We start from the raw sequence: 15,819 nt of genomic DNA, 5'->3' as shown, positions 1-15,819 counted from the left end.
GGCCAGGGCAAGGGGGGAGCCTAGGGGGACACCCCAGGAAGATAGAGCCAGAGGGGACTCAGAGGGGAGCAGTTGGAAATCAGGACCAGCGTCACCGCCAGAGAGCAGGGAAGAGGAAGGGCGCCAGGGATCAAGCGCTGGCAGCTCACAACAGGGGGGAGGGCACGAGTCAGGAGTGGCCACACCTCCATCGGGGAGCGAAGAAACGGTCAGACGGAAGGTGGAAGGTTGGGCGCGCGTGCCAAGTTCAAATGCACAGGAAGGTGGCGCAGTAGGCAGCCCGGAAAGGGAGCCAGGTCCTAAAGCCCGCCGAAAGGAGGGAGAAGAGTCAGGGGGGTCAGCGTCAGCGTCAGAGGAATCCCGGAAGGAAGAGACCCCGGGGGGCAGAGGGACCCAGAGAAGAACAGTCAGGCGGAAAAGGTGGAGCAAGGCTAGGATATTAAGTTGGTGTACAAGGGGCGGAGACTCAGATGGAGCTTCGCCGATCTAACCATGAGACGTAGAGTTGCACGCAGCAGCTTGAGAATGGAAACTGTAACTCAATAAAGACTTTTATTTAATGATCGCTGGCTAGCGTGATCCTCTGTGAGCTAGGATCTGGAAGCAGCTCTGACACGTACGCTTCCCAGTCTCCAGATGCTGGGTTGAATGGCGAGAAGCTGCTGTTGGCTGCCATTCTGAGTTCCTTGTGCCCCGGAGCTGAAGCCTGGATACACGGTGCGAGGCAGCGGTGCGGCAGTTGGCGGTGCTGCGGTGCTGTGTGTGGCAGTCAGCTCAGCGGGATCCCACCTTCGTCGCCAGTGAAATATACTCAGAGTTGCAAAGTGATTTCATGCTCTTTATTCAGCTCATAGTGGTGAGGAGGAATGAATGAATGTCCCCTCACAGTATCTGCTTTATATACATTATTTACACAATGGGCTGCACATGATTGGCTAATTCTGGAATTCTACTGTAAGCCAATCAGGATGTGGATTCACTTCTATCTGGAGCAGGATTGGGTGGTTCCTGCCAACCAATCATACTGCTGCATTGTTCTAGGACCAATCAGACTGCTGCATTCTGAATCCTATTGTTCTAGGACCAATCAGACTGCTGCCTTTTGGATCCTATTGTTCTAGGACCAATCAGACTGCTACAGTTTGGATCCTATTCAACTCAGTACATAACACTGACATATAATTCCTTGTTGATAGATGACGGTAACCAAATAAATCTTAGAAGCTATGAGGAAATAAAAGATCAGCTCTCAGGATGGCTAGAATATCAACTCCAAGAGACTTTTTTTAAAAGCAAGATTTAAAAAATGGCTTTGCCACTGAGCCCTCTAAATTTGAAAAAGAATTACTTAATAACAAAGTTAAGATAATATCAAAGATGAGGAGGAGGTGAAGGCAGTTTTTATATAAAATTGTTGTCCAACTGCATAATGGACAAACAACTTTCTGAAATATATTGTAGATTTTATGTATGGCTTTTGATTTATTGTAGCATCACTGGTGGAGGAAGAGGAGAGCGGGGGGAGTGCACCGCCCCCGGCAGCGCGATCCCAGTAGGGTGCCATCGCGGCTGCCCCCGAGCCCACACTGTGTGCCCCGCCCCCAGGATGCACGCCAGCCCCGCCCCCGCCTCTTCTCCATCCCCGGTGCCAGAGCATGAAGCTCCGCCCCTGTGTAGCATGCCAAGTTTATTGATGGTCATCCAAGCACTGCTTAAAAATGATCCTTCATTGGAGGTTTTAAAGCAGAGGTTGGATGGCCCTCTTTCATGGATGCATTGCAGGGGGTTGAACCAGATGACCCTCAGGACCGCTTCCAACCCTACAATTCTTGCCTGGCAGGAAATTGGTCAATCAGTGTTTGAAATAACTAAATAAACTTCAGAGACATTCATTCAGAATCATTTTGCACTAGATGGTCCTTCAGGTCCCTTTCAACTCGACAATTATATGATCCTATGAACATTTTATTGAAGAAATCTGATCTCTGTATTCAGTGGCAAATCTCAGAGAATGCTGCATTCTGTACTGAGCTTCTTTATATCACATTGTATCTAAAGATAATCTTTTTATCATTACTGTACCAGTAAACTGCAAAATCTATTTGCCCTGTGATCACTGTACATTGGGGATTAATATACAGGCTTCTAGGAGCACACACTTATTTTCCCCACAATGATTTTTTCTCAAATTAAACTAGGGAGTTTGGATTATGGAGAAAGTCTAAAGGTATAATCATTTAACTTTGTGTGCAACTTTGAAGGCCAAGGTAATCTTAACCTAAATTCTAGAAAGGAGGACTTCAGCACTGAATTCCCCAAGCAATCATGTGCTGCAGGTGTGTAGGGGGAATATTGGGTTTATTGTGCCCATTTTAGAGTGAACCTCTCTAAACTTATATTTCACTGTTGGCAGTGCTTTTTTTCTAAAAAAATGTTTAGGGGTACTCTCATTTTCCTACTCATATTAAAATACTGTCCCTCAATGAGGCCAAACTTAGATTCACAAAATATTTAGGAGTATGTGTACCCTTGCGTCTCCCCAGAAATAAAGCACTGACTGTGGGTAATAAATTACAAATATATTTTTTAATATCCATATTTTTAAAAAGTGCTGTATGCTTTTGTAATGAAAATGAAGAAAAACACAAAATATAAACTTATTTCTGAAAAGTCAGATTTCCCCCTTTTAATGTGCTCTTAAACCAGTGCCCCCCCCATCTGTACATATATCTCTGCAGAAAACAAGAACATGCATTATTTTGGATGAAGTGCAGCAGACACAGGAGTCTAAGGCTCTGGCTCAGTTCACATAATCAGCAGAATCAATACAAAAAGTTTTTCATAGATGCAATATTTGAACATTGCCCCACAAAGAATACCACTACCCTGCACATTGAAAAACGGCTTATGAGGTAGACAGCTAGGCTGAAACATAATCATAGCATGCTAGTTTTCTGTGTGCATGGAGTTTCTTGGGAGGGAATATTCAAAACACCACACTATCCTCCCCTCCCCACCCCCAAAGTTCAGGAAAAAGTTTATTTTGTGACTCTGATGGTTATATGCACTAGTTCTCTGTGCAAGACAAATGCCACATAAGAAATGACCCACAGTCTTTCCATGGATGAAGTGCCAATTCACATCATGTGTGATTGTTTATTTTTATTTATAAAATATAATTATACTTCAATTTCATTTTTTAAAAAATCAAAGACATTTACAACCATTGTTGTTCCTGTTGATATCTGCTTGGCCTGAGAGACAATGGAGTGCACCTCTGGAGGTGAAGTGAAATCACTGTGTTAGCAGCACCAAAGTGCTGGATACTCTCCAGGATACTAGCCTGGGCTGCCCAGACAACAAGACCACCCTCTCAGCCTCAATGATGTGGTCCATAGGAAAGCAGAGCAATACATTTGGCACCAGCTTGGCTGCAGCAGTTGCTGAAAGGTGGCATACAAAGTGCCACCCAACCGTCTTAGGGACTGCACTCTGGATTTGTATAGGCTTTACTCCTTAACCTTTCTTTCGATATGTCCTGCAAGGCAGTGGAAATTTAATATCAGAGTTTTCCTTCTGTTAGATGGGCTACCTTCCCGGGTGGATGAGACCCATCTGCCCCTCACTTCACTCTACTGTATGTGTAGAAACCACCTTCTTGATTGTTGGACTCACTATTGGTCTTGTTCACTTAATCTGCCAGAACCTGTCCTCGCATGCAGGGGAAGTCCCTAACTCAGGGTTTGAGACCTAACAGCTACCCTCATATGGTTTAGCTGGCCAGTCAAAGCCATATCCTGGGGTGTGGTCACTGTGGCATGCAGACAGCATGTTCCATCAACATCTCTTTTTCTTGGATGATCAGATGCAAAAGAGGACAGGCTTCTGCCCTTTTAAAGAGGAAAGAGGATGTTTCAACAGCTGCAGTTTCCATGACAAACTATACCTTCCAGAAGTTCCCTCTTCTATGTAACTATCAAAGTCACTGGGAGCTGGATCTCTTTTGCATCTGGGCATTGTGCTTTTATCTGGGGGGGGGGGGAAGGCAGATGCAAAACAAGGTCTGCCTCCAGCAAGTTTTGCATAGGCATAGGTCTGAATGAACATATAGCTCAGGTTCACTATTATTTATACTGTGGTCCTTCTGTCACTTCAATTCTGTGAGGGATGTCAGACAAGAGAAAATGATTTACCAAAGATTTTAACCCAGACTCCCCAACCAAATCCAACAGCCTCTCAGCTGAAGGACTCCAGGCTTACAAATAAGTCCACAAAATTTACAAGCCCACGAATATCTTTAGTAGCTCAACTGTCCATACCTTGGGCGGGGGGGGGGGGGGGAGGACCCATTCCCATCCATTTTAGAAAAAAACTCCCCAGCCTGCTCACCTGGAAGCATTCTTTACTCACCAGAGGTAAGTGGCTATTTGTAAGCTTGTAGTACCGTGTCTTGCGTACATGCCCAGGCTCTAAGGAACTGCCGTGCCACTTCCTCTGGATCAAGTTGGGTGGTAATTGCTGAAGTTTCTTTTAATCTCTTAATAATATCCCAAAGCCTGCATCATTGTCTCTGTCATCAGGATCAACCTACGGAATGGTCCTGGCAAATGATGTAAGCAGCTTTTGCATAATTCACCATAGCCCAACTATAATTTATAGGGATAGGTTTCATAATTGTACAATTCTAATTTCACCCTCCTACACTTGGTAACGCACTTGACTACTGGGAAGTTGCTAAATCCCAGTTGAGTATGCAATCCAATGGAGAGAAAGTATCAGTTAGGGATGGGCAAGAAATTCAAGGATGCATTTAAATCTCAGTCTTCATGAGGATTAAAAACAACATCACCAAATTGCTACAAAATGGAGAACTAAATTTAAGACTGGAAAAATGAGAAACAATGAACTTTAACTGACAAATCCTTCCACCCCTTAAATGTGATTCAGGCCCATGCATTTCAGTTGCAAAGGCATTGTAACACAAAGGAATGCTGCATGTTTCCTTTGTAGTTGTTACAAAACATTTCCTGGCCTTGTTCTGTTCTGTGATTATAATCAAAATGCCAAATTAACCCTAATTACTTCACCTGCAAAGTTCTTGCTTCACATTCCTGCAATCCTATACACTTATACAGAAGTAAACCCCAATGAACACAGTAGGTAACTTCAGGGTAAACTTCCATAGTACTGCATTGTAACTCAGTTTTCAGAAATTAAGTATCTTTGACAATTGTCCCAATTTTAAATAAATTGCATGAAGGATTATTGTGAAGAGATTCAGTTATATAGCATTGGTATAGGTAAAGGTAAAGGGACCCCTGACCATTAGGTCCAGTTGTGTCTGACTCTGGGGTTGTGGCGCTCATCTCGCTTTATTGGCCGAGGGAGCTGACGTACAGCTTCTGGTCATGTGGCCAGCATGACGAGGCCGCTTCTGGCGAACCAGAGCAGCGCACGGAAACGCTGTTCACCTTCCCGCCAGAGCGATACCTGTTTATCTACTTGCACTTTGACATGCTTTCAAACTGCTAGGTTGGCAGGAGCAGGGACCGAGCAACAGGAGCTCACCCCGTCGCAGGGATTCGAACTGCCGGTCTTTAATGATCCTGTAGAGTACTCGTTTACTCACGTATTTCCCCATTCAAAGCCAAACCTTCTTGAAGTGTAAATAAAGAAACAGATTATAAACTTTACCTATCTCAACTGCAGCATCAATATAGCATCATGCTGTTCAATGATATTGTGCTGGGTTCCCTTCAATTAATTTTTATCTGACTCCAATGGTTTTATTCATATATATATATATATATATATATATATATATATATATATATAATACAGAAATGAAGAGCCAACTAAGGCTCTTCTATATAAAGGACAGACTAGGTAAATAATACCTTTCCTGTTATTTGATTAAAAAGTCACTGCAGTTACAAATGTAAGAACAACATATATTGTTATGTTAGGAGATATGCCATGTTTCTAATATCTTCCAAGTATATTAATATATGTTTTTAATGCTATTTTATCAAGCTCATGTTTAACCTCAATATTCTGTCATGAAGCATTAACAGACTGGGTTCTAGCTTAAAATTCAAAAAGGTACAAAAATTATAAGTTTGCAAGAAACCAATGAAAGGAAAAACTGCTGAACATTCTTTGCTACTGTGTATAATAAGAAGTATATGATGGGATCTATTTATGCCCCAAATTATGTCCAGATAACTTTAAAAATCTGATTTACTGCTTCAGTTAATAATTTTTCAAGAGGGGTATTTAATGTAAGAGGGGGGTTAATATTACTTTTAATAAGCAATTGGATAAAAAAAATACACGAATCCAACAAATCAGTTTATTCTAATTCAGCATATTCTCAATTAATTGATAAACAAAGTTTGATTCCTAGAGATTCCAGCATCCTAATGAATGACAGTATACCTTCCCCCCCAAACAGATATAATATATTATATAACAAATAGTATTTTAATTTCAGATTACCTTATCCCCACCCTTATATTAGTTATAATTGATGACTTGTGTATTTCTGATCATAGTCCTGTATTTCTGACCAACATCCCTTTACCTGGAAGCAAAACCAAGTATTGCTCCAAAAACCCCAATCCCCTGAAAAAATAGCGTTCATTCTCCTGCTGGGAAACTTTAACATTAGTAATTAGATTAACAATGATCAGTGAAACTGCAAAATGAAACAGCTTAGAAATGTAGAGAACGAATTTACTAAAATCTGTCACTGGAAGGACAGATCCTTAAGCTGAGACTCTAATACTTTGGCCACCTCATGAGAAGAGAAGACTCCCTGGAAAAGACCCTGATGTTGGGAAAGATGGAGGGCACAAGGAGAAGGGGACGACAGAGGACGAGATGGTTGGACAGTGTCCTCGAAGCTACAAACATGAGTCTGACCAAACTGCGGGAGGCAGTAGAAGACAGGAGTGCCTGGCGTGCTCTGGTCCATGGGGTCACGAAGAGATGGACACGACTAAATGACTAAACAACAACAATATATGAATTAGAACATCAGCACAAATCAAGCGTTGATCCTTTTCCCCCCACAAAATAAAAAAGAGAAAGATGTATATTACTCTTAATATCTATTTAAATACTGTTAAACTTTCAGGTGAATGATAATACATTAAATCAATCATTTTATGAATTTGAAAATAAAAATCCAACAATTCTGGCAAATAAATTGAGGAAGAACATAAACGAGGAATAAAATTTGAACTCTTAAAAGAAACTGAAAGAAACAAGAAAAGATTTAATACAGAAGACATACTAACCAAATTCCAATCTTTTTATTCTGCTTGTATGCATCAAAAACCTCAGAAGACACACATACTGAAAGTGTGAAACTGGTAATAAAGTGATATATATACACCTTCAATATAAATAAATGATTGAGTCCTAGCCCAGACTTAGATGTATTACAAGTCTTTCACAATCTCTAATCATTCTCCTGAAGGCATCATCAATCCCAGCTCCCCCCAAAACCTAGGAGTTTGAGCTATTCCAGTTAAACTAGGCCATTTGAGGACAACTGTGTCAATCAACTTGGTTGTTTCCCCCATTCCACAAGCCAATCAGGGCTTCAACAGAACCACGACAGGCATCCACCTAAATCCACGCCTGCAGAGGTTACATCAGTCCACGTCAATGAAGTTACTGCTACCTGCCCCAATCACAGAGGCTTTAATCTCATTTTAATAAGGGCTGAGTACCTTCATTGCCAAACACAATATATGCAAGATTCTTACATTGATTACACCCTTATTAAGCCATTAAATCACAGCCAGAGCCAGCCTGCCAGTTGCATCACAAAATTGTTGATTTGGAAGGGACCCCTACAATGCAGGAATCTCAACTAGATCATCTATGACAGATGGCCATCCAACTTCTGCTTAAACACCTCCAAGGAAGGAGAGTCCACCACCTCCAGAGGGAGACCATTCCACTGTCAAACAGTTCTTGCTGCCAGAAACTTCTTCCCTTCATCTGAGGATCACAGGGTGATTTACAGTATAAAAACACAAACATACATACCATAGTAATGAACAAAAACAATACCTTCACAGTTTAAAAGGCCACAGATTGTTTAAATAGCCAAAGGCCTATTGCACTTAAATATTCTTGCAATTGAGTTACCCTTGGTACAAGACATAATTATAGTACCTGGAAATATCCTCATTTCTTACATTTTCCCCTCTGTGCTCCATTATTTTCAAAACCCTCTGCTAACAAACTCCTAGCCCTTGCACAGGAGAGCATTCCCATTAGTAAGAGATCACAGTCTTGGGTACCTAGCTAAACGGAGAGGCAAGCACACTCAGACTTCCCACTCCTTTCATTAGTATTACAACAGAGCAACAGAGTTAAGCAAGCAATAATAACACCTGCTCAGTCATGCTGCATTAACTTAGATACACATGGAATGAAGCCATGTAGGTATAAATGGCTTTAGAAAATTTTAGGTTGAAAAATGGGCCTTACTGGTTGCTGCCCAAGTAGTGTTGCTTCTAAACAAAGACTACTTTAAAGAGAAGCAAACCTTCTGTTCTGTCTCTCTGTCTTACAAAACTTGTGTGCGTCACAATATTCATTTTGTCCCTATTTTCAAAAAGGGGAAAAGAGAGGACCCAAATAATTACCGCCCAGTCAGTCTGACATCAATACCAGGGAAGATTCTGGAGCAGATCATTAAGCAAACAGTCTATGAGCACCTAGAAAGGAATGCTGTGATCACCAATAGTCAGCATGGATTTCTGAAAAATAAGGCATGTCAGACTAACCTGATCTCGTTTTTTGACTGAATTACAAGCCTGGTAGATGAAGGGAACGCAGTGGATGTAGCCTACCTTGATTTCAGCAAGGCATTTGACAAGGTGCCCCATGAAATTCTTGTAAAGAAGCTGGTAAAATGCGGTCTTGACTATGCTACCACTCAGTGGATTAGTAACTGGCTGACTGACCGAACCCAAAGGGTGCTCATCAATGGTTCCTCTTCATCCTGGAGAACAGTGACTAGTGGGGTGCCACAGGGTTCTGTCTTGGGCCCGGTCTTATTCAACATCTTTATCAACGACTTGGATGATGGACTCAAGAGCATCCTGATCAAATTTGCAGATGACACCAAACTGGGAGGGGTGGCTAACACCCCAGAGGACAGGATCACACTTCAAAACGACCTTGACAGATTAGAGAACTGGGCCAAAACAAACAAGATGAATTTTAACAGGGAGAAATGTAAAGTATTGCACTTGGGCAAAAATAATGAGAGGCACAAATACAAGATGGGTGACACCTGGCTTGAGAGCAGTACATGTGAAAAGGATCTAGGAGTCTTGGTTGACCACAAACTTGACATGAGCCAACAGTGTGACACGGCAGCTAAGAAAGCCAATGCAATTCTGGGCTGCATCAATAGGAGTATAGCATCTAGATCAAGGGAAGTAATAGTGCCACTGTATTCTGCTCTGGTCAGACCTCACCTGGAGTACTGTGTCCAGTTCTGGGCACCACAGTTCAAGAAGGACACTGACAAACTGGAACGTGTCCAGAGGAGGGCAACCAAAATGGTCAAAGGCCTGGAAACGATGCCTTATGAGGAACGGCTAGGGAGCTGGGCATGTTTAGCCTGGAGAAGAGGAGGTTAAGGGGTGATATGATAGCCATGTTCAAATATATAAAATGATGTCACATAGAGGAGGGAGAAAGGTTGTTTTCTGCTGCTCCAGAGAAGCGGACACAGAGCAATGGATCCAAACTACAAGAAAGAAGATTCCACCTAAACATTAGGAAGAACTTCCTGACAGTAAGAGCTGTTCGACAGTGGAATTTGCTGCCAAGGAGTCTTTGGAGGTCTTTAAGCAGAGGCTTGACAACCATATGTCAGGAGTGCTCTGATGGTGTTTCCTGCTTGGCAGGGGGTTGGACTCGATGGCCCTTGTGGTCTCTTCCAACTCTATGATTCTATGATTCTATTTCCCATCACCCCTAGACTCTGTTGTCTTGGTACCAGAGCTGGTTTCTGTGAAGCAGGATCTTGCTGTTATGTGACCTCTCTCTACAACCTGAAGAAGCTGAACTGTCACATTGTTTGGCAACCCATTCGGGCGTGCCCCATCCCTACATTTGCGTTTTGCTGAGGGAATGGTATTTTTGTTTTAAAAAATAAAAATTATTTGCATTTTCAAAAACAGGAACAGAGAGCATATTTAACTGTTTGTCGGATCAGCCAGTTCAGCATACAGTGGTATCTCGGGTTAAGAACTTAATTCGTTCTGGAGGTCTGTTCTTAACCTGAAACTGTTCTTAACCTGAAGACCACTTTAGCTAATGGGGCCTCCTGCTGCCACTGCGCCGCCGCCGCACCGCCGCTGCACGATTTCTGTTCTCATCCTGAAGCAAAGTTCTTAACCCGAGGTACTATTTCTGGGTTAGTGGAGTCTGTAACCTGAAGCGTATGTAACCTGAGGTACCACTGTATTCAGACATTTTACACTGCCATTCTTTGGTGGGTACTAGACTTGTTCTTGTCAGGGACTGGGCAGAGGAGGAATAGTGGAGACCACCTCCCCAGCCTGACCCTTCCAGAGAAGAATTATAACAGGAGTTTGAGGGAGGGTCACAGCTCAGAGGAAGATGAGGGGGAAAGTTGGGAAATAATGGGAGAGGAGGAGGAGGAGGCAGGGCCAGAGCAGCTGGCTGACACATTATGACTAGAAAGCATTCCAGACCCATCATCTCCCAGAACCTGGCGAGCCTTGAAAGTAGGGGAGCAAATAATAATAATAATAATAATAAATAATAATAATAATAATAATAATAATAATAATAATTTATTATTTATACCCCGCCCATCTGGCTGGGTTTCCCCAGCCACTCTGGGCGGCTTCCAACAAAACTCTAAAACACAATAACCTATTAAACATTAAAAACTTCCCTAAACAGGGCTGCCTTTAGATGTCTTCTAAAAGTTTGGTAGTTATTTTTCTCTTTGACATCTGGTGGGAGGGTGTTCCACAGGGCGGGCGCCACTACCGAGAAGGCCCTCTGCCTGGTTCCCTGTAACTTGGCTTCTCGCAGCAAGGGAACCACCAGAAGGCCCTTGGTGCTGGACCTCAGTGTCCAGGCAGAACGATGGAGGTGGAGACACTCCTTCAGGTGTACTGGACCGAGGCCATTTAGGGCTTTAAAGGTCAGCACCAACACATTGAATTGTGCTTGGAAACGTACTGGGAGCCAGTGTAGGTCTTTCAAGACCGGTGTTATATGGTCTTGGGGGCCGCTCCCAGTCACCAGTCTAGCTGCCGCATTCTGGATTAGTTGTAGTTTCCGAGCACATTGCAGTATTCTAAGCAAGAGATAAACAGAGCATGCACCACTCTGGTGAGGCAGTCCATGGGCAGGCAGGGTCTTAGCCTGTGTACCACATGGAGCTGATCAACAGCTGCCCTGGACACAGAATTGACCTGTGCCTCCATGGACAGCTGTGAGTCCAGAATGACTCCCAGGCTGCACACCTGGTCCTTCAGGGGCACAGTTACCCCTTTCAGGACCAGGGAGTCCTCCACACCTGCCCATCTCTTGTCCCCCAAAAGCAGTATTTCTGTCTTGTCAGGATTCAACCTCAATCTGTTAGCCGCCATCCATCCCCAACTGCCTCCAGACACTCACACAGGGACCTTCACTGGTTCTGATTTGAAAGAGAGGTAGAACTGGGTATCATCTGCATACTGATGAACACCCAGCCCAAACCCCCTCATGATCTCTCCCAGCGGCTGCATGTAGATTTTGAAAAGCATGGGGGAGAGGACAGAACCCTGAGGCACCCCACAAGTCTGAACACGGGTCTGAACACTCACCCCCCCCCCCACTTTCTGAACACGGCCCAGGAGGAAGGAGTGGAACCACTGTATAACAGTGCCCCCAGCTCCCAGCCCCTCTAGACGTTCCAGAAGGATGTTATGGTTGATGGTGTCAAAAGCCGCTGAGAGATCCAGCAGAATTAGGAAACAGCTCTCACCTTTGTCCCTAGCGCGCCAGAGATAATTGACCAGTGCGACCAAGGCAGTTTCAGTCCCATGATGAGGCCTGAATCCCGACTGGAAGGGATCCAAATGGTCCACTTCTTCCAGACATGCCTGGAGTTGTTCAGCAACCACTTGCTCAATCACCTTTCTCAAGAATGGAAGATTTGAGACTGGGCGATAGTTGGCCATATTGGCAGCATCTAAAGATGATTTTTAAAGAAGCGGTTTGATAACCGCCTCTTTCAGCGGGTCTGGGAAGGCTCCCTCACAGAAAGAAGCATTTGCCACCCCGCAAAGCCCAGCCCTTCCCGGCTAGCTTTTATAAGCCAGGATGGGCAAGGATCAAGGAGACAGGTGGTTGGTTTCACTCGTCCAAGCAGACTGTCCACATCCTCGGTGGTAACAGATTGGAACTGATCCCACGCAACTTGATTCTCACACTCTCCCACCCAGCCCTGCTCCCACGGTGGAGTCTACCTCTTCCCGAATTTGAGTGACTTTATCTGCAAAAAACTTTGCAAAATCATTGCAGGAGATCATGTGGCCCGTACTGGTGGTTCCACTAAATTGCGAACCACCTGAAAAAGTCTCCTGCTGCTGTTTTCTGCAGATGCAATAGAGGCAGTGAACAAAGTCTTCTTCGCCATCGCTACCGCCACTTGGTAGGCTCGACATTGAGCTCTAACCCATGTCCAGTCAGATTCAGAATGAGTTATCCACCACCGGTGCTCTAGCCGTCTCAGCGATTGTTTCATTGCCCTCAGATCCATGGAAAACCACGGGGCTGTCTGGGCTCCATGCAATCGGAGAGGGCGCTTCGGAGCCAGACACTCAATAGCCCTGGTTAACTCCACATTCCAGCGGGACACCAGGGAATCAGCTGAAAGGCCATCAACATGGGATAAAGCATCCCCTACCACTCTCTGGAAACCATTTGGATCCATTAAGTGGTGGGGGCGGACCATCCGAATAGGTCCCACCTCCCTGCAGAGGGGAAGGGTCGCGGAGAAGTCCAGTTGCACCAGGAAGTGATCTGACCATGGCACTTCTTTCGTTTCGCTTTTACTTAGTGTCAGATCACCAACATCCATAGAGGTAAACACCAGGTCCAAGGCATGTCCACGGCTATTGGTTGGGCCAAACTTATTCAGTGACAGCCCCATGGAGGCCATGCTTTCCTGAGTCCTGAGCAGCCCCTTGTAAGGTCGTGGCAGCATGGATGTTAAAATCCCCTAGGACAACCAAACTAGGTGTCTCCAGGAGAACATCAGCCATGACCTGAAGCAGCTTGGACAGGGAATCCTTGATGCAGCGGGGAGGTCAGTACACCAAAAGGAATCCTGTACTGCCCCTATTGCCCAACTTCCAGAACGTGCACTCAGAGAACTGGGTCGTCCCAATAGGATGCCTGGTGCAAACTAATGACTTCCTAAAAATCACTGCAACCCCCCCCTCCCCGCCCACAAGGCCTGGGTTGCTGTGCATAAGAGAAACCTGGTGGAAAAGCAGTGGAAAGGACAGGCCCATCTGCTTCATCCAACCAAGTCTCTGTTACACATGCCAGGTCAAGTCCTCCATCCATGATCAAGTCATGGATGGCAGTGGTCTTATGAATCATTGACCTGGCATTGCACTGCAGCACCTTCAGGTCATGTGGGTATCCCTTGCTGATTCTAGTATCCGTCCGGTCAGGAGCAGACCCGGAGGCAGGGATAGTCCTCAAACAACAACTAAACCTGCCTCCTCTGTAATTACATGGTCTGGTCTTAGCATAACTCCTCCTCCTACCCGTGATCACTGAGATCCGTTGTCCCAGTGCATCCCCCCCCTGTGGAACATGCCCCAGCCATTTTGTTGGCTGGGACCCACTCCCCGGCAGCCCTGACCCCTCCCCTTAAGAACAAAATAAAACCTTTAAAAAAATAACAACAATCAAACAATACAAACAAAAAACTGTAAAAATTACAAATACATCAAAATCAAACAAATTCCCAAGCCCAACCAAACATCCATCCTGTCCCTACCCCACCCCCACAAAAAAAATCAAAAGGGAAAAAGAAAATTTTAAAACATTTTAAAAAGAACTCTGCACCCCTCCGAGTCCTCCTGGACAGCAGCAGCAGTAGCAGCAACTGTCCTTATGAGGCCTGTCAGGCCCCGCCCTGGGCCAGGTGGTGAGTGGCAGGATCAGGGCCCTTAGGCACTCACACAGGGGAGTCTCAAGGACAGAGGGCACTTGTCAGTACCCACAGAGGAGGTGATGTGGATGATGAATGACGATGCGAGTGAAAAAGGGGGTAAAGAGTCAATTGGAAGAATGCCATTATTCTAAGAGGCTGCATTCCAAGCCTCTCTCTGAATATATTGAATAAAAAGCAGATGGTAAGGACTTTTCCTTGTTTTATCCGTTCCTGGCAACTGGTTGTGAGGGTCGGTTCCTCTGCTGCCTGACAGTTCTCCACCTTTGTGCCAATAAGGTTCTAGCTGCAGCAGTGGCATATAGTGATAACCTCTTTGGGGGGTGGGGGACCTCCATTGTTACCATCCCCAAGAGGAAAATATCAGGTGTTTTGGGAAAAGCTTTTTAAAGTATCTTTTCTAATTCATTATATATAATTTCCCAATATTCCTTAGTTATTTACAGGACAATACTTTTATATTTGTATCTGATAGGTAAACTGAGACTTTTGTTCTGCAAAGCCATTTTTCCTGTCAATCTTAAACAATTCATTAATCTGATGTATCTGCAGCCAATCCATAACCAGATTTCTTCATTTCTCAGTTTTTGTTCCTGTCCTGTAAGATCTAAATTTTCACTGTAAATTAACTACTGCTTATCCATATTTGTTCTTTTCCTAGTTGTACCTTCCACTGGGTTGCGCTGAGGGAAGGGATTGAGCACTGAGATGTTCATAATATTGTAAGGAATCTAGAAATTCACTTTCAGATCAAGTTCTTTTAGGGTGACACCAGAGATTCATGTGCAACCCAAGATTCTGTTCTCAGGCAAAAACATCTGAACTACTTCTTACAGTAAACCTAGGGCTGGAGATTGAAATCCTCCTTTCTATACATATTCTGGTCATCTTAACTATGCTTTTTGGAAAAGTTACTCCAAGAATAATCACAAAGTCAGTACTTACAGATGACAGCAATACAGGATTCCAAGTATACTGCAGAATGCAAACTGGAATGCTTTGTTTTAAGGGAGAGCACAGACTTAGCGGACAGTTAATAACTGGTTAGAGAACAGGAAACAGGAGTTGTCTCCTAAAGGATGGAGGTACAATGATACTTACCCCCTTGGAACTGTGTTTGGATTTGAATACGTGCTCTGGAAAGTTTAACATAAATGGGATAAAGTATGCCCAAGATGCATCACTTACTTTCTCCCATAAAGCTTGCCTCTCATAAAATACATAATCAGAAATTAATGAGAAACTTTGAAGTTTCACTGCTTTTGATCAGAAAGAATTATTTTGTTTCTATTCAAATACCACCCAACAACAATAGTTTTCTGGGTAGTTTACACCACAAAGGAGGCAGTAAAACATAAAACTATAGCAATGTGTAAGCCTAAAATCTAAAATAGTATATAATTAGCAACAGAATAAAACAACAGATTTTAAATCAGATTAAAAACCAGCAATGCGTTTAAGCATGTGCTGAACTCCCTGGTTAATAACAGTGTTAAGTTTTAGAAATCTAGACAAACATGTTTCTCACTAAGGTGTGTCCAGAAGCAATAAGCTATGGGAGCTTACTGCAT

General features: G+C 43.8%; 1 protein-coding gene across 9 annotated transcripts in view; it reads right to left on the bottom strand.

Annotated features, from left to right (window-relative positions):
- The window catches only part of LOC308469053 (fatty acyl-CoA reductase 1-like), a 75,447-nt gene extending 60,192 nt beyond the window's left edge, over positions 1 to 15,255 (bottom strand). For 5 of the 9 annotated variants that reach the window (XR_013981977.1, XM_081024368.1, XM_081024373.1 and 2 more), the window contains exon 1: positions 8,191 to 8,208. Coding sequence is in view for 5 of the 9 variants with exons in the window: in XM_081024368.1 (XP_080880494.1) it covers positions 8,191 to 8,206 (16 nt within the window). In the remaining 4 variants the exon portion in view is untranslated. Of the gene's footprint in view, positions 1 to 4,389; positions 4,612 to 8,190; positions 8,211 to 15,193 lie in introns of those variants that run through there. The other 4 variants (XR_013981976.1, XM_081024371.1, XM_081024369.1 and 1 more) reach the window with 4 other exon arrangements.
- Between the last annotated feature and the right edge of the window lie 564 nt (positions 15,256 to 15,819).

The sequence above is a fragment of the Podarcis pityusensis genome (genome assembly GCF_964106645.2).
Source record: "Podarcis pityusensis genome assembly, contig: HAP1_SCAFFOLD_168, whole genome shotgun sequence".
NCBI classification, from domain to species: Eukaryota; Metazoa; Chordata; class Lepidosauria; order Squamata; family Lacertidae; genus Podarcis; species Podarcis pityusensis.
This window is presented reverse-complemented; position numbering and strand designations above follow the sequence as displayed.